The sequence below is a fragment of the Coturnix japonica genome, chromosome 1 (assembly GCF_001577835.2).
Source record: "Coturnix japonica isolate 7356 chromosome 1, Coturnix japonica 2.1, whole genome shotgun sequence".
Lineage (NCBI taxonomy): Eukaryota > Metazoa > Chordata > Aves > Galliformes > Phasianidae > Coturnix > Coturnix japonica.
In genome coordinates this window covers 163321936-163340155 of record NC_029516.1, presented here as the reverse complement: position 1 = coordinate 163340155, position 18220 = coordinate 163321936, and the positions used below count along the sequence as shown (strand labels likewise).

The window sequence follows — 18220 nt, the reverse complement described above, 5'->3', positions numbered from 1 at the left end:
GAGGGGAACTTACAAGGAGGAGGGAGGCTTTTTATGCAGTCTGATAGTGACAGGACAGGAGGGAATAGCTTAAAACTAAAATGAGGGAGGTTTCAGTTTGGTGTTAGGTAGGAATTCTTTACTCAGAGGGCAGTGAGGCCCTGGCACAGCTGCCCAGAGAGCTGAGGATGCTCCGTTCCTGGAGGTGCCCAAAGCCAGGTTGGATAGGCCCTGGGCAGCCTAAGCTGGTGGGGGGCAACCAGCCCATAGCAAGGGTTGGAACTGGGTGATCTTTAAGGTCCACTCCAACACAAACTGTTCTATGATCCTATGATATAGATGGACAACAGGCATTGTAATGGAGCACTGCTCTCATCTGCTGAAATGGGATGGCCATGCATGAGATACCAAGGAACAACATTAGCACAGACTAGAAAAGATCTTTATATTGCTGCTTCTCGTGACTATCAGCGGTTGTTTAGTAACATGGTAGTGAGACCTTCTCAAGACTTAGTTTTTGCAGTCTTCCAGCCCACCCTCACAGGACATCAGAAGAGGAGGACCAGGTGGAATTACAGCTTTCATCTGCTTTTAATACTGTGTTGTGGCAACTGTTGCGTAGTGAGCCTTGAAGCGGCTCTGTTCTGCAGTCAGAGGATGACTCCCCAAGACTGCATTAGGGAGTAAGCAAAATAATTTTTAATATGGAAGTATAAAATGTGAATTTCAGTAATTAAAAATGAATGTCTGGGTGGTGTGAGAGTGGAACCAGCTGACGGCTGGTGATGGTCTTTAAGTGTAACACCATAAGTGCAGTTCTGTGACATGTCACCAGAGGGATTCCTAATAGAAAGGGAGGAACATGAACAGCATTGCTCAGGCACCTGCACTCTTAAAACCAAACCTCTACAGTGTCCTTGGTGGGTGCTCAGATTATAAATGGCATTGAATAATCTTTACCATATAAATAAAGCCTAGCAACTAAAATATGACCCCCAAATGTAAGTATGGTACATGGTTGAGCTGGGCAAAAGTGTCACAGTTCTGGTATTCAATCATTGAAAGTATAGAGTGAACACTTTTATTCCATTGTTGTGACTGTAGGAATGATGGTAGGAGTGATGGAAGAATTTATAAGAGAATCCCATAAAATAAAAGTCCAATTGAAGTTGACACATTAACTCCAAAGATTTAACTTCCTTTATTCATCTGCACAACAGAGGTGAGGCAATCCCAGGAATGGGGTTGCACTGAATTCCCTTAATTTCTACAAAGGTAAAGAATTGCAATGCTATGGAACAATCATCAAGTTAAAAAGAAATAAAAATTCACCAAACAAGGCAATTAATTAAGAAAAAAAGAAATAATCACACACATGATGAAACAAAACTGGAAAACTTCAGGTTACTGCTCCTCCCTATTTCAGTCTCAGTACAATACAGAACAGGGATACAAACCCTATCTCAAGTGTATGGCTGGTGTTTCTTAAGGTCATGATTTGTTGGACTTATTTGTGCCTCAGACGAAGCTTTACTACTCTGTATGAAAAAGGAAAATAAGATTCACATGTGCGTTGTAATACTGTAGGAAAGCACACGTGTAGGAATAAACAAAACAATACATCTGTGCCAGAGCTGTAGCTCTGCTACCTCTGATGTTCTACCATTGACAGGCCTGTGAGCAGCCCCTTCCAGGTGTCACCACCTCCCTTCTGTGCGCTGCCTGATGGGGAAGTGCCACCACACCGACCCCGATCTCCAGTGACAGGTAACAAACGGGGCCTCAACAAGCCCTCAAAGCAATTCCTTGGTGCTACAGAGAAGCGTTTCCTGGTTCTCATTCTGCTCTTCCCTACACCAGTGTAAATCACGTGCCCATCATCTGCTGAGGGCAGTAAGTTTACTTCAGTGTAAATGCACCAGTGATATGGAATCAGCATCGACCATCCTGCACAGGAATGGTACACTTGGACCTTAATGGAGGTTTCTAAGGGAGTCCCTGTTGCCCTATGAAGAATTTCGTCTAGGAAAAAAACACAAAAATCCAGATTATATTCTTCTAAAATGATATCCTATAGATTTTCAACTTCTCCGTGTAACTTTCAATGCTTACCAAGTGCTGCAAAACGTTGCATGCAGCTTCCTCACAATAAAAACAAAAAAACACAAACAAAGTGATGTCCACATTCAATCGAAAACATAACTTCAGCAATAATTTTCATATCTGTGAGAGGAAAATTCTGACTTTATCTTCAGCAGAACACTAGGATATACAATCCAATAGCAGCTATGGGGTGCTTAGCCTGTTTTATTTTTATGCTTTCATTTTATAAGTACCAATTTAGAATAAGGGGTTGTGGATGGATACCTCTGGTCTGTCCATGGTTCCTGCAGCTAGTTTCATCATGTAGCCTACAAAGGCAGGTCTCTACGAGTCACTGGTGAGCTAATGACTGAACTTCACAGTACTTCTCATCTATACCGTTAGCAAAACTTGCCCCTTTATTACCCTAATAATTAACTGAAGTGTTCAATCCCACATGTTTCTAAATTGAAGTTCACATCAAACTTCAAAATAAATACAATTTAATACAAAACATTTGAAAAAAAAAAACTTTACTTGCAAGAAATTCCAGCTGGTCTCAAAGGTAGCCTGTCCTATTTAACCTACAGTGCCCATTATGGCATGTGCTGGATTTATGGGGACAAGAAAGAGTTGAACTTAACTTAGAATCCTAATGATGTGTCTACTGTTTAGCAGTTACCTACTGTAGAAGCTTGTGTGTCCAGCTTCAAACAACTTAACATGTGGTTTCTTTAAATTTGGTTACAAATATTGGAAAAAGGAAATAATCTCTCAAAGAAAGTGCCAACTTCCTTTTGTTCTCATCAAAACTAATGCAAAATAAAAAGTAAAAATCAGGACATGCAGGAGAGTCTCATAATTTTGCAGATCACACCTACAAACAGCCTGAGAGACTGCAATCATGAGAAGAATGTTTTCCAGAAGCAAGCTAAAACAGCTGGGACAGGATGGGTTTCCACCACCATCCTCCCTGAAGTCTCTTTAAATGATGGCATCATGTTCATCACTGTAATAGAAACACAGTAATTACTGTTCTGCAATACGATCATCAGTCAGTACAATAAACTGCCACCTAACTGCTGCCAAGAGGGTTACTCTGTCAACAAAAGCCATCTTGCTGAGAAGAGCCAAGTACATGTTAGTCCAGGCACTGCAGGCCTCTCTGAGCCTGAGGACATCACCTCAGTTAAAAGAAGCTGCTTCAAATGATGGATGATACTGGATAAGAACAGCAACCTAGTTTTAAGAATTCACAGTGCTTAAACTAAGCCTGGGACAAGGAGGCAAGCTTGGAATAAAACTGAGTAAAGCTGGGTATAAATGGCAAATAAGTTCTTGAAGTCAATATGAAAATGTTTGAAAGTGTGATTTTCCACTTGCGTTGTCTGTATGTTGTCTGAAGCGCACAGAAAACTTCTAAAGGATCTTGAAAAGAAAACCAAGAAAAGAAAGCGCACTGTAGGACCTACACTCCATAGCACGCTGTGGCTCACAGGAGGCTCAGAGTCGCTGGTGTACACAAAACAAACAAGTGACTGTAGGTGGGAGCCAAACGATACCTTTTCTGTGGAACACTCTCAGCTGCCCTCAATGGCTTAATAGAAACGTATGTGGGCAGGCTGATTCATCTAGCAGATTTTAAGTGTGTACTTTAGGGTGGTAGAAATGCTGTAACTAGTTTAGGTGCAGATGTCTATATTCTGTTAAATGAATTCTACCTGATTTTACAAACTTCTCTAGAGCACTTGAAGAATATTCAGTGCATATAATTTTATGGAACAAAATACCAGTAAAAAATAAATGTTAGAAATAAACCAGCTGCCCTGTTCACATTAGTAACAATCAAATACTGAGCTCTAAGAATGTGAATAACAGCTCTATTGCCAGCTGCATGCTTTTTGTGAAAAGAAATAATTGTTTCAATGTTGTGACTTGGGAAAGTGGAATATGACATGTCTGGCTTTGAAATGGCTTTTCAGACTTGGAGGTATGTAAGACGTGATATGAAAGAGATGGTAAAAGGGTTCCAATAAAGTGTCATCTAAATCTCAGGAACAATAGGCTGGGGGATGGAGTGAGGGCAACGAGTGAACAGACAAACGAGGAAAAAGTATCATAAGAATCAGATGCTTAGCAAATATAGTGGACATCTCACAAACAATGTTGTAAACAATCAGTGCACAAAGGGCATAGAAGATGGCAGAAATATTTACAGTGCTAGCAAGTTAGGGTGAAAGAATGCACATATGCATATGTAAGAAATACTTCTGGCATCAAGCTATTGAAGCAAGTACCAGCCACGAAAAAAATCCAGTTTGTATCACACAGAGCAGAGCAAAGGTCTAAAAGGAACCCCAGCTGTGGGACAATTCTTTTATAAAGCTGTAGTACAGAAGAAAGCATCATCCATGATGACACTCTGTCACAGCTGGCATGGATGGAGGCTAAGTCTTGTAATAGGGGTATGGTGAGGGAAGGAAAACTGAACAAACCGGAAAATGAAGAAAGAACACATGTAGTAACCACAGTGACTTCATTTGAAATAGCTGACAGACAAAGGCCTCCTAAAAATAGTAATTCTATACTAAATCACAGGAAAAAAAAGCACACAGAAGAGAGACATAAGAATAATGAGGAGACACTGGAGGGATGAAAGACAGTATCATAGTTAAATCTCTTAAATAAATTTACGTTACAATAATATTCTCCTTAATCCCCTTGAGAAAGTCACATAAATTGTGTAGGGACAATGCCTCTGAAACTTACATGGTTCTGTACTGAATGCCTCTTCTCGAGTGGTACGTTTTGCACCCAATGTAGAGAATAACTAGGACGCAAAGTGTCAGCACAATGCCACCTACAAAACTGCCCACGTCAAATCTGGAGGCTCTGGCTACGACAGTCTCAGATTTTGATGTGGCTGAAAGAAGAAAACAAAAGGCAGTTTTTACAGGATTTGTTTCAAGGGACTCTTTTGTGTCCTGCCCTCCCCAGATGACTCACACGTCATCTAAAGACAACTGGACAAATTTCACATAGATCAGCTGGCAAGGTAACAGCCAAGCACACAAACACTTTTTAAAGTTCCACAATGTGATGTGGGAGCAGCTGATCCATCTGCTTGCTCTCTCTGAAGGACTGCAATCGCCACTTCTCCTTTCCACCTTCCTCTTTCCCTTGTTTTCCCCTGCTCTCTCCTCCTTCCACATCTGCTGCCCCTTTACATCAGGTCTCATGTTTTTCAGATCTTCCTTTTTAACTTACTTGGCCTGAAATTACCCAGCCTAAAATGAAGCTGCTTTGACTCAGATGAACATGGGTCAGCCTACAGAGGGTCCAACAACCACCATGTCAGCCAGGACAGTTAAGTGATAGCAGTGAAGTACTTTTGGTGGTGATGAGTTGCTGGCTGCTCTAGTGTATGTCTCGTGGGCATGCAGCCTCATTCTGCAGCTAGAAGCAGCTAGACTGAGCTCAGAGCCATAGCCCAACACAAGTGTCCCCCAAAGATCAAATACTGACACAGATAAATATTGACTTCAGATATAACCTGTTAGTTTCTACGTGAAAACTGGTTTCATCTGCCACATGATGACCCAGTTTGCACCTGTTTGTACTTGCCACAAGGGGAGTTACATGGCCAACTAAAAGTTCTGCTGACCTACCCAGTAAGGTTTTATTTGCAAGGAAAGAATGATTTCTACAGTTATTGTTTTTGTATTCAAGAATATTGTCAAAGCGTACCTGACAACTTATACATGAAGTATGAACCATCCACAGTCATAACCCATTCTCCATTAGGAATAAATGTAACTACATTGCTGCAAATGGGGCAAACAGAGCTCAGCCTCCCTACCAAGCCAGACACTTTTAAAGCCATCGGGCAGATGAGACAGAGGAAGTAGTAAAGATGTGTTCATATATACTGTAGAAGGGGGAATGGAAGAAGTACTGAAGTGGTACTCAAAAGCCTAGTGCCAACACTTTTAATGAACAGGCTTTCTCCCAACACCATTAATGTCCTTGCTGGTGGCTGCCAGTCCACGCTACTTGCATTTGTATTATTTTCTTAAATATTTCAGGTCACTCAGGTTAAGTGAAGCCTTATTAAGTACGTGGTGCGACAGAAAAACATCATTGTGGCCAACTAAAAAACTTGTTCTTGCTTTTCAGCATGCAAATATATTCCCTTTACTACACCTACTGTAAAATGAGACTAGTGTATAGAATTGGACAACATGCCGACATGTGGAAGTGTGAACGTACCTGTAACAGATGTGACAGAAATCTTAGAAGTGGTCACTGTAACATTCACTTGTGATGATGTGACTGATGAAGCTGTAGTTGATCCTGTCTGGTTGGTTTCAGCGGGCTGAGGAGGAACGGTGACATGTGCAGTGGTGCTGGTGGGATGGCTGGCGCTGGTGGGATGGCTGGTACTGGTGGGATGGCTGGCATTGGTGGGATGGCCGGCACTGGTGGGCGTACCTGGGAATTTTTCATTTGACATCATTCAGAAAAACAGAAAATTAATTGAGGGCATAACTCACTAACATAACATCTGTCCATCTGTCATACCCACACAGAATGACAGAACAATGAAAAAATAACTGCATGGACTGCTAGGTTTGCACACAAGCTCTTCCCCAGCTCCCTTGCTTTGGAAAGGCCTAACTCCTATTTCTAGGGCTCAAGCTAAGGAGCAGCTTTAAGGAAAGGCCTTAAATAAAACCTGGACCATATTCAGTAATCTCTGAAAGTATCAAGTCTTTTGGTAACACTATCCAAGTCTGTAGAATCACTCCCGACTTAGAATATTTTTGTAGTGATTTAATTTTAGTTTACCTTTGAAAGACAGTGATTTTATTAAGGTTGTGTGTATTTAAACTTATATATGTTAAACTCAGCAGTCAAAATCATTTCCACACATGGTGAGAATTCAACTAAACAAAGTCTGCTATCTTGTAGCATTTATTTTGTAGCAGACTTTTGCTGAGGTTGAAGTGGATGACTGGAATGTTGTTTCACAAGTTCGGTTGATATCTAACATCTTTAACTTTTATTCTGCTTTTACCTAACATTTCCTCTTTCCTCCTCCCTTAAAGCAACAAACTGTTCAGAACAGAAGTACCATATAACAAAATGCAAGAGCAACAATAGAGATTGATATTTATAGCAAAACACTAGCAGTATTAATAGAAGGCAGCCAGCTAGAATAATCATAAGCAAATTACCTATTTTTTAAGGAACTAATGAGAAACATGAAATCTCATGCAACTGAAATCTCTCAAAGCAGATAATACAAGGCAAACAGCTCCTACACATAAAATAATTCTATGGTGAAAAAGGTCCCTTTGCATTGTCTACTGCTGTGTTATTTCTACAGCCTTGTTCAGTCTGGATTCATTTTTAGACACCATCAAGGCTTTTCATTATGCGGATTCAACCCTCCAATTACACTGGTGTTCTCCTGAAACTGTCTAAAACTTGGAGTGCTGGCATAAAGGACAGTTTCATCTCAGTCCTGCAGCAAACCTGATATTCAGTTTCTGTTTTTTTGTACATCAGTAATGCTTCCAAAGAATGTTCTTCCTGTAAACATAGTCTAAAATGCAGGAAGCCATGCATAGAATGCTGTCCTTGCTAAGACTTTGGTTTCACCACTTACAATACAGGCATGGATGCCAAAAACATGAAAAAGCAAACACTGATACAACGTAAATGTTCAGAAAGAGGAGGCCTGTAAGCCACTTTTCTGGGTCATTTAACATTAAAACTCCTGAAACAGCCCAATACCTTCCCCCCCCCCTCAGCAAATATGATTTATCTTCCTCTTTGATGTTATCCTTGTACTTTGCTCTAGGTGACAGCATGAAATGAACATTCATTAGACGGGACAGATGGAGAACCACGCTGTGCTTACCTTGTTACAATTAGGAAATTCAGTTCCTCTATGAAGCATGTGTAAGATACATCAGATAAAGTTCAGGGCACATTTTAATACTAGCAGGCAAACTCCCCAAACATACAACCATTCATAAACATCCAATAGTTCCTCAATGTAGGAAATAGAAATCTATTTGGAAACCATCTACAGTCATGAGATGACTCCCCATTACTTTCTTATGAAGAAGGGAAAAAAAGATCACTAATAAAATTACAGCACTTGGTAATATAACATGTATTAAAAGTAAAATCTGGTTATCTTCTACAGAGTTATCTTCTGTGATATATTTAGTGCCAGTCATTTCAGAACATCAGTGGGAGGTTTTCAGAGGCATGTGGGAAGTTTGGGAAGTTGACATGAATTGGGCTCCAATCTGTTCTGCTTTGTCTTTAAAAAACCTTACTCATACTATTTCACCAACACAGTTAAGATGAAAGAACATTTGCTAGGAACATCTGTCCTTTTATCTTTTATTCCCCTAATTACTTTTCCCCAAAAGACCAGCTGTGCTTCATTGAACGTCATGCTAAACACACCCAGGCTGTACGAGTTATTTTGTCTGCTTACAAAGGATGCAAGCCAGGAGCACAGTTCAGGTTTATGACAATTTTTAAGAGACAGTTATCTTCTTTTGTAAAGTACCCGACCTATCTTATAGCCATTTGAGCTACATGTACAGTGTAATGATAATTCTTAGCACCATGCAATACTCTTTGTGTAACTAACTTCTCAAGCTGCACAAGCACTGTGAGAGCACACGAGTAATTATTACTGAATGTCTTCATAAAATAAGCACTCTCCTTTTCACAGAAAATTATCTTCCCACGCAACGAGATTTTCATTCTTGCCATGAAATGCAGAGACTAAGCAAGATTACCCAGCTATATGCATCCAGTAATAAACCTGGCACTCTTTATTCTAGAGAGATTATCAAAATGGGTGTGGACTGTCTTAACGTCTGTGAAGTTTCTAACAACAAAAAGCCAAAAAAAGAAAAGAAGGATGTGAACTGTAAATCGGGTGAAGCAAGGCACAGTATCTGTTAGGCTGGTAGCATACAGGCTCAGGCTGCTTCTTACAGTACAGCTCAGACCTCTGCCAGAAGTCCATAGTCAGGGCTGGAGCAGAGGGTGTATTAAACACCTGTGTTTTACAGTGACTTTGCACACGAGGAAGACCTTAAGGCAACAAGGGGATTACCAAAATCTCTCCACTTTGTGAGCAAGGCATGCCTAAACTGGTATATACTGCAGGCAATGGAATGAGAAACTGCACCACTTCCTTGCTATACAAAAGTCTCTGCAAAGTTTTTTTTTGGTTTGTTTTTTTTTTCCCTCCACTGATGTGAGTTTTAATGGAACTGCAAGCAAATCAGGTTAGCTCAGGTTATCTGCATATGGCAGAGACACGAAGTGAGGGCTGTACTGGAAATGCAATGACTTACCCGGGACATAGGATCAGCATAAAACTCCACAAATGCACACAGTACCTTAGGGTAGGCACGACATTTCTGCCCTGCTTTCATAGGGCTTTTTGCACAAAGGGGACCCAATTCACGCATGGAACCTGTTTTTCTTCTCTCAAAACCAACCTTTTATCTGTGCATCACAGACTGAATGACTGCACGACATTAATTCTTACCCAGCCTCTGCTGATGTGGTAAAATATGCCTGCACAAGCTCTTCCACAAAATCATTTTCTTAAATTTTTCCTTTTTTATTTTTAAATAATAATCCCACATCAACAGAGCCAAGGGGCGGAAAGCTGCAAATCCAGGTGGATAACCTGCAGCTTTGTGTCTCAGGTCAAAAACCCACTTGCAACCTCTACCAGCTGATGTGACAAAGATGTTTCTTCTTTCGACAAAGATGTGTTTTGTAAACACATTACTTATGTCGGAGCATCACAGTTGCAGCAGTACTGCCTTGAGAAATCATTTTTACCTGTAGGTTTTTTTTTGTGATGGTAAAATACTCAATGCAAAAATAACCATGACAGATTGTCCCAGATCAGCTGCTTATGTCTCACTTGAACTGCAATGTTCTGTGCTAAGAGATCCAGAAAGACTAGTTTCTACTGTGTAAGGTGCCATGAACTTTACCTAAAAGGAAACAGTCTTATTGTTGAAACACAAGCCCCAATGCTTTCATTTTACTCTAAATCTATTTACTGTGAAACATGATTAAACAGATACGCAGTGTTTAAACAACAACATACTCAGCTGTATTCCACAAAAATGGAAGAAGTGAGAAAGAATCAACATTAATGATGACCCCACTTCTTTTGAATTATTTCCTGTAGCTTTATTTTTTGATTCTTGATCTTCTATGACATTCTATGGCATCTCTTATTTATTATTATCTCTTAATTATTTTATGTTGCACCTCTACCTCCCAAAAGGAAAAAGCCTTTCCCAAATAACCACTTCTCATGGATATTTCTTTAGAATTCAGTATGGTCTGGGGGTAGTTTTGGAGCTTCTAGGCTCATAATAACAGGCAGATGAACATACGTACCTGCTGCAGACTGTGTGGTTGGCACAGCAGAGAGACTGGACGAAGTGCTATTTCCTTCAAGAAACAAAAGAAAGCAAAAAATATATATATTCATATTAACTTTAAGTTACTATAAAGTACCAACAGCACAATGCTCCAAGTTTGCAGGCTTTAAGCAAGAATAAAGCAGAGCATTCCATCTCAATCCACGTAGTTTTATCCTTCTGCAAAATGCACACAGACTTGATTGCAGCAAGAATATAGCCACACTTTATGAAAAGCTTCATCTCCTATTTGCTCTCTATGTGCTAAACCAGCTGTTGTATCAACCACGTTGTCACTGACTCCTGACCTACTTAAGTGTTAGTTTTTTTCCAGTTTTTATTCCCCCATTTCAGTTTCATTTCCTGTCCCTCAACCTTTTCTTTCATTTTGCAGCATCTCAATTATGCACTGGGCTCATTTTGGTGACATTTCACTGTTGTGATGTAGGGATGGACTGACAGCCTGTGAAGAAGCCTTATGTTGGCTCATGCTGTCTCTACACAATAGGGCTCCTGCAAACACACCTGTTTCCAGAGACTGTTCGTATTTGCTTTCCTACTCATGCTACTTCCATTTCTCAGTGTCCTTGTTGCTGTAAACCTCTTCAACACTTCCTAAAGGCCAGCAGCCTTTTCTGCCTAGCAGTGACCTCTGGGGTTGCTCTGAAACTCCCACTCCTGCAACAGCCACCACCCTCACATCCCTCCCTCCAGCTCTGCACTGGAGATGCACACGATCATTCTTTCCTCTGAAGTAACGGGTTTCTTACAGCACCCTCCTACACTGCTGGTGTTATCAACCTGGCAGGAGCTCTACTGCTTTTCGTCACGGCTGGAAAACAAAGAGCATAACATAAAAGACAACAAGAATAGCAGTGCCAAGCAGCAGGCATATCTCCTTTGGAAGGATCTTCTGTTCTCAATGCTGAAATAGTCTGCTCCAGAACAGCACTGTCAGCTCTCCTTGCAATTGCACAGGTTATAAACAAGCTCAGACGTAAGAAGCAATGCAACATTTGTAAAAGAGGGGGAGGAAAGGAGAAGAATATATATATTTTTGAAGTATAATTATTGTCAACTAGCTCCGGAGTTGAGAACTAAACCCACAATGTTTATACTGATACCTGAGATATTAAGTTACAGATGTAACTGACTTGGATAAACGGTCTACAATTCTACAATTACAAACACATTCTTCCTTGGATACTTTGCTTTTTATATCTATATAAGCCACAGACACAGCTGGGGCCGAACCTTGTTCACCCTGGCCCAGTGCTCTAGCTGTACAGCTCTGGGTTTTCCTCAGGTTCTGAGTTCTTGTTTCTGCAGCCTTTGGAACACATCTGGACACGGACTGCATGCTCAAACAGGTGAAAGGAAGATGCACACCTTGGAATTTGGGTGAGAGTCACTGATGCAATCAGTACAATGACAGAGTGAGTCAACGAGCTATTTGTCTGTTGTCATCGGCTATTCATCCCATTTCTTGTCCAAGCAAAATGGGATGAGCAGAGGAACACAGAGTAAAAGTGACTCAGGGAAAATCCCTTCTGCATGGGTGGCTTAAACTTCATGCATTGCTTAAAGGCACGCACCTTAATACAGTCAAAAGACATCACACTGAATCAAACACGTGCTTTAACAAGAAGCTCAAGCACAGGAAATCTGGAATCCATTTTGATATTAATATTCAAATGAACAAGAGCCTTGTCTTTCTGTCAGTAGCACTAAAATAACAGCCTGGCAGGCTTTCTACTTGCTTCTCTTTTTAACTGTAAATTGATGCTGGCAGATATTTCTAGTTCAACACATAAAGTTTTCTCATTTTGTTCAACCTCTCCAGCAACGAGCAACATCCTGTTGCTGCAGGGTACCTAAGGGCATGAGAACTGACTTGGTTTATGCTGTTTCTCCTAAATATCTTCAGTTGTCAGCAAATCAACATGACAGTCAGAGCACCTCCATCCTGTACTACTGCTGTTCACGGACCAGTAAAAGCTAAACCATTACCAGGCAGTTTAATCCATGCAGTAATATGCATCGCTTTTCTCAGCACTACTGAAGCACATGAAAAGAAGTGCCAGAGTATTACCTTGCACCACAGGGGATGAAGTCACATTAGAGCTTGTGTTGGTGACGTTCAGCTCTGCGAAGGCATTTCCAACTTAAAAAATAATAATAATAATAAAATAGTTTAGTTGAGGTGTTTTAGTTCCATGAAGAGAAAAAAAAGTGGTTAGTATAGAAACTGCCACTTTGAGCATCTACATGACTAAGGTACTGTGGGTAGGAATTAGGTAACGGTGCTATACAAACATGGTACCACAACAGCCTGCTCTCAGCACATCACAAATGACAAAGGTCACACTATCCAACCATCACATGAACTAGAACTCCTTCCCATCCCCTGCTTTATCTTCCCCATTGACACAGAGTTCTCTTCTTCCTCGAGATGTAAGGAGACTGAAAGAAGTAAGAGGAAGAAATCAGTCATCGTCCTTCAGTAATTATATATGATCCACAATATCTACGGCAGAAGAAAGATAACTTCTCATGTAAACCTTTTCCTATAAGGCCTTTGAAGGCAGAGAAGTGCTTGCTTCTTCCCTACATGGATATCATACTGTTAAGAGTATTAGAGGCCTGATGGGTCTGTCCTCAGGCCTGGTCCTGCACTGCAGCAGTAAGATGTAAACATAAACCACACGGAATGCAAAGCCTGGCATTCACACACCTGCAAGATCAGTTGTGGATCCTACCATTGTCCAGCACTGTTTAGTTCTGATCATATTCTGAAGAAAGAGCTCAGACTGATAAAGCTTGTAAATACAAATGAGAACATGCAATGCCCTTCCCTGCTCAGTCAGCAGAATGGGCTCCCTGGAGGACAACACAGAAGTTAGAGGGGATCAAGACCTCACCCAGCTTCAAAGATATATTTATTATTATATTTTTTGAACCAAAACTGCTAAGCTTCTTAATTTGGTTTAATGTGCAGTTGCTCCAGCAGATACAGACATCTTAAGAAGGGGTAGTGTAAAGGGTATGCCACTTTGGAACATGTGGAAGTGAACAGGACAGGTGAGAATGAGAGAATCTGAAACCACCACCATTTCCAAGCTGCTCTCCATCCTCAAACAGTGGTTTTAGTATCCCAGATGTACATAAGTCACGGGGGAGACCAGGAGGCTTTAGCCAGGGAAACTGGAAGGATATCCTGGGTCACAGCAGAGAGAGAAGCATTACACCCTTCTGCATAGCCATGGCAGTGCAGAAGCGCTGTGCATGAGCAGATATGGCTCTTGAGGCCACAGGATGAGGCTGGGGTTTGAAATCCTAGGTGAAAAAGATCTGTTGATGTTTGCATGCACTGCGATTCAGCGGAGAAAAAAATATCTGTGTTCATTCTTTACGATGAGACAGATCTGAACCAAGGAAGTGCCTGATTCCAGCAACGCAACGAAGCTCCAGATACCAGAAAAGGACAGAGAAAGGGACAAGCAGCCTTTTCATCAGACAGCTCCATGCCTCCTACTCCTCAAGGTCAAGCACAGGTGCAGCTACAGACAGCAGTGCCTGCGGCTGGTTGGGTGCACTGCAGGCAGGCATCCTTCCTGTCAGACACCACAGCACAGCTGCTTGCACCAAGCACTTTCAGGGCCTCTCTGATGCACATGAAGTTGTAAGCCTGAGACAATTTGGAGACACAAACTTCAAGAAGGGCAGAATCTACACAGCTCCTCCAGCTTTACGGCTGGAAGGCAGCTTCCAGTTCGGATACAAAGATGGAGGTGAGCAATGAAAATAAACAGGATGTAATTTTAAGTGGACGTAATTCCAGCGTATGCTGAAAACACCAACACAGCGGTAGTTCCCACGAGCCCTTAATGTTAGAAATGGGACCTGCAACTGAGGCACACTCTGACTTGCAGCCCCCTGCAGGTGCAGCCTGGCAGGAGACCCACACACCAACAGCAGCACGACTCGGGCAGTTCCTGGTGTGAAATGGGGTTGTCTGCTCACTCACTCACTCACAGAGAAGACAAGCACATCTCTGAGCATTCTCAGGCTTTATACCCAGGCTTAACTAAACCCAGCGCTCCAGAACGATGTTGGAATGGGACTCGTGTTTTCTTCTAAGCGTAGCTTTACATATTCATTTTGTGGATGTCATCCCAACTGTACCTGGGAACCTTTCCTTTTCAAGTTTGATGCAAAGCAGGTAAGGACGTAGGTTTATCTCTAAGCCATTCTGCTTCTGTTAGTTTAAATATAACAACAGCGAAGTAGGGAAGCACTGACAGCGCACAGCTTGTTGCAAAGATCCGTGCTGGCACAGCAGCCTTTGATCAATCCAAACGCGTACAAGTCACAGAGCTGGAGCGGTAACAGCAGCAATAGGAACACCAGCACCCCCAGCACGCCCTGACTGCCATTGGGAACAGATGAAACTCCAGTTCTGGAGATTAAAACATGAACTACCCAGAGGCCCTAGATGCATTGCAACAGGCAATGCTGACAAGCTGTAAATCCCAAGACTTGCTATCCAGACGCTCCGTGTTTCTTTTTCCCTTGGCTCAACAAGGGATTTTGATACCGATTTTTGAAGCGGCCTTGAGCTAACAGGAGGTTGTTGCATGAGCCCGGCACAGAGATCACACAGGATTATCTCCGCAGCAATGTGGACAGGTTGCTATGCCTCAGTGTTGTGAAATCCATTTCACAGTCTTGCAAAAGAAACCATTACGCAGATGCTCATGGAAACAGCAGGGATCAAAGTAACATACTCAGCTTCAGTCAGTTTGAGTCTGAGACACAACTAGACCTTTTGCTGCCATGCAAGGATTTAAACCAAGTACAGAGGCATCCAGAACACCACAGTCATCGTCAGGCCTGGAGGCAACACTGCTGCTTTTTTCTGGTCTCAGGAGCAGCTCTGTGCAGGTGGGCTCACAGGAGGTGCTGGAGCTGTCTTCTGAATGAGCTGGATGGGGTGGGCTGCCTTGTGTCTCCTCACTAAGATCACACAACCACAGAGTGGTTTGAGTTGGACCTTACAGCTCACCCAGAACAGTGGGAAGGATTTTTGTAAACCATAATATTTTGGTGTTTCTTCCATTGACCTGACACAGAAACAAAGTTTCTAGCAGAGTAAAAGAATAGCGTTATATGGAAATAACCAGTTGGCCCTAAAAGCTTAACACCAGTGAGGACATACCTGCTGCCACTTTAATGCCACACTATTTGCTGAGTTTCACAGTTTCTCATGCAGCACTCCTAGTGAAGCATGGGAACCGCTGCTGAAACCAACACGAACTTCAGCTTCTGAGTAAGTAGAGGCCAACCCAAAAGCAGCTGTGTTCTAACCACGCGCATCCAAACACAAGGACTTCTGTGGGGCTTCTCGTCCCACCCTACAGCCAATATCTCTGCAGGTGCATTGAAGGGAGCCTCAAAAGGGCACGGTTTTTGTGAGCAGATTATAATGGAGACCACACAACCAGGTGTGATGGAAGGAGTACATCCGAGTGCCTTGTGCTGGTGAGCTGGGCCCTGCCCTGGGGGCAGCCACAGCGCACAGGGGCAGAGCCACAGAGCCAAAGGCAGCTGAGGCCCAGCTGTATAGGGAGAGGTGTCAGCCTGGCACAGCACAGGGATGCCAGCATCCCAGTAGGGCGGTACATACATTACAAATATATTTTTAAAAAGCCTTTCAAAAAAGCTTTCTTTTTAGTACAATAACGTTCTTTCATTCAAGTTAATTTTGGTACCCTTCTTTTCTCTTTTTTTCTTCCCATCTTTACTTTAGAAAGCTGCGATGTACGGTACGGGGCATTCCAGCCTTAGAAAGGGCAGCACTAACAGCTCGGATTTCTGCATCTCGCCTTCCATCCGAGCGCACTTTGTTTATCTCCTGAACGTGGTCCTCTGCCACCCGAACCAGGCTCGTGAAAGCGAGTCAGTCACCGAGCGGATGTGCTGCCGTAGCAGGGCAACGCGACACAGCGCACCGCCCACCCAACAGCGGGGCTGGAAGGCAGCGGGACCCGCCAGGACATCACCCGAGGGCGGGCAGGGCAGCGGGCAGGGCAGCCCGGCTCTCACCACACACCACACGGAGCGCAGCGCCAACAGGGAACCGAGCGGAGCCCACCACAGCGCGGCACACAACTTCCCGGCCCAGGGCCCGCCGCCCCGAGCCGCAGCCCCGCAACACACAGCGCTCCCACGGCCACGAGCATCGCCCCACAGCCCGCCCGTCCCACGCTAACGCTACTCACGGGGGCCGAGCAGAAAAAGCAGCGTGACCGCCTGCAGCGCGCAAGCAGCGCCGGGAAAGAAAAGCCGCATGGCCTCGGAGGCAGCCGGGCGGTGCTGGGACGGCTGCAGCACGCCGAGCGATGCCGGTCCGCGAGGGGCGGAGCGGGGCTGGGCGGGACCGAGGGGCGGCAGCGGCGGCACAGCCCGACCGGAGCGGCTCGGCGCAGCCATGGGGGTGGGGCTGGGGCTGGTCGTGCTTCGAGACGTCAGTAACAGGAATTAAGGCCTCAGTGGGGTCCTGAAGTTCCCCACGTGCTTGGACAAACTTATCCCGCGTTATATGTGAAATCAACTACTACCCTGGAGGTGCCCAAGGCCAGGCTGGAAGGGCCCTGGGCTGCCTGAGCTGGTGGGGGGCAGCCAGCCCATGGCAGGGGGTTGGTCTGGGTGGGATGTAAGATCCATCCCAACATAAACTATTCTATGATTTTAAGTTCTTACATATTAAAATAGCTAGAAAGGAAGGGGAAATAACTGCATGTGCTGCTCCAGACTGTAGTCTAATATGGAAAATGCTTTAAATGTGGGTCTTTCTCAAAAGCACAGTAGGATGTTTAATACTACACCTCCATGTTCACTGTAGCACGGAGATACTTGCATGCCAAGCACAGCATTTAAGGCACAGAGGAGGGGCCTGTCCAAACAAGTGGATTGTTTGGCCAAGTGGTAGAAGTGCCGCTCTGCTACACAGAGGCTCGAATCCCAGGTGGTTGGACTGGATGATCTCTAAGGTCCCTTCCAAACCACACGAGACTATGAGACTATGAAACAGTAGACCCAGCTGTGAAGCTGAGTTTAGGTACTGCTTAAGCCCTGTCTCACCTCCTACATGACCCTGCTACACACATTCACTCTGTAAGTCTCATAGAGTGGTGAACAAAAATCTTGAACAATGGTTTTGCATTTGGTGTAAATAATGTGTGTTATACCTATAGGGTTTTCTTATGCCTCTGTTCTCTGCTTCCTACCCAGTGCTCCTGACTAAGGTATCAGAAGATCAACATGCATTTTTTTTTCCTGTGAATTTTCTGAACTGATCCTCCAAAGCTTTTCTTTGTGATGACAGCAGGAATATTACCTGCAGCCATCCTAACTCCAATAAAGGTAAAAATACATCTGTTGTTAAGGGCTTCTAGTTGTAAGAACAAAGCTGTAGTGAGAGTTTTCTACTGAGATAAGTATCTAGAGGGCAAAGTATTAATTATGCAAGTCCTTCAGCTCTTGCACAACTCCAGCAGGCATCAGGCTTAGGACAGACTGGAAACAATTTTGGGACTGGCCTAATTGACGTTGCTCAACTTGTGTATCTTCAGAAGAGCAGTCAGACTACACCGAGCAATGACGTCATG

General features: G+C 43.3%; 1 protein-coding gene across 1 annotated transcript; it reads right to left on the bottom strand.

Annotated features, from left to right (window-relative positions):
- Positions 1 to 1161: 1161 nt before the first annotated feature.
- TMEM123 (transmembrane protein 123) lies at positions 1162 to 16981 on the bottom strand. The gene is made up of 6 exons (XM_015852266.2): positions 16832 to 16981; positions 12643 to 12714; positions 10528 to 10581; positions 6331 to 6552; positions 4831 to 4984; positions 1162 to 3070 (listed from the first exon to the last, which is right to left on the bottom strand). Exons 1-6 carry the CDS (start codon positions 16899 to 16901, stop codon positions 3046 to 3048), a joined length of 597 nt encoding a protein of 198 aa, XP_015707752.1. The 5' UTR covers positions 16902 to 16981; the 3' UTR covers positions 1162 to 3045.
- Positions 16982 to 18220: the final 1239 nt, after the last annotated feature.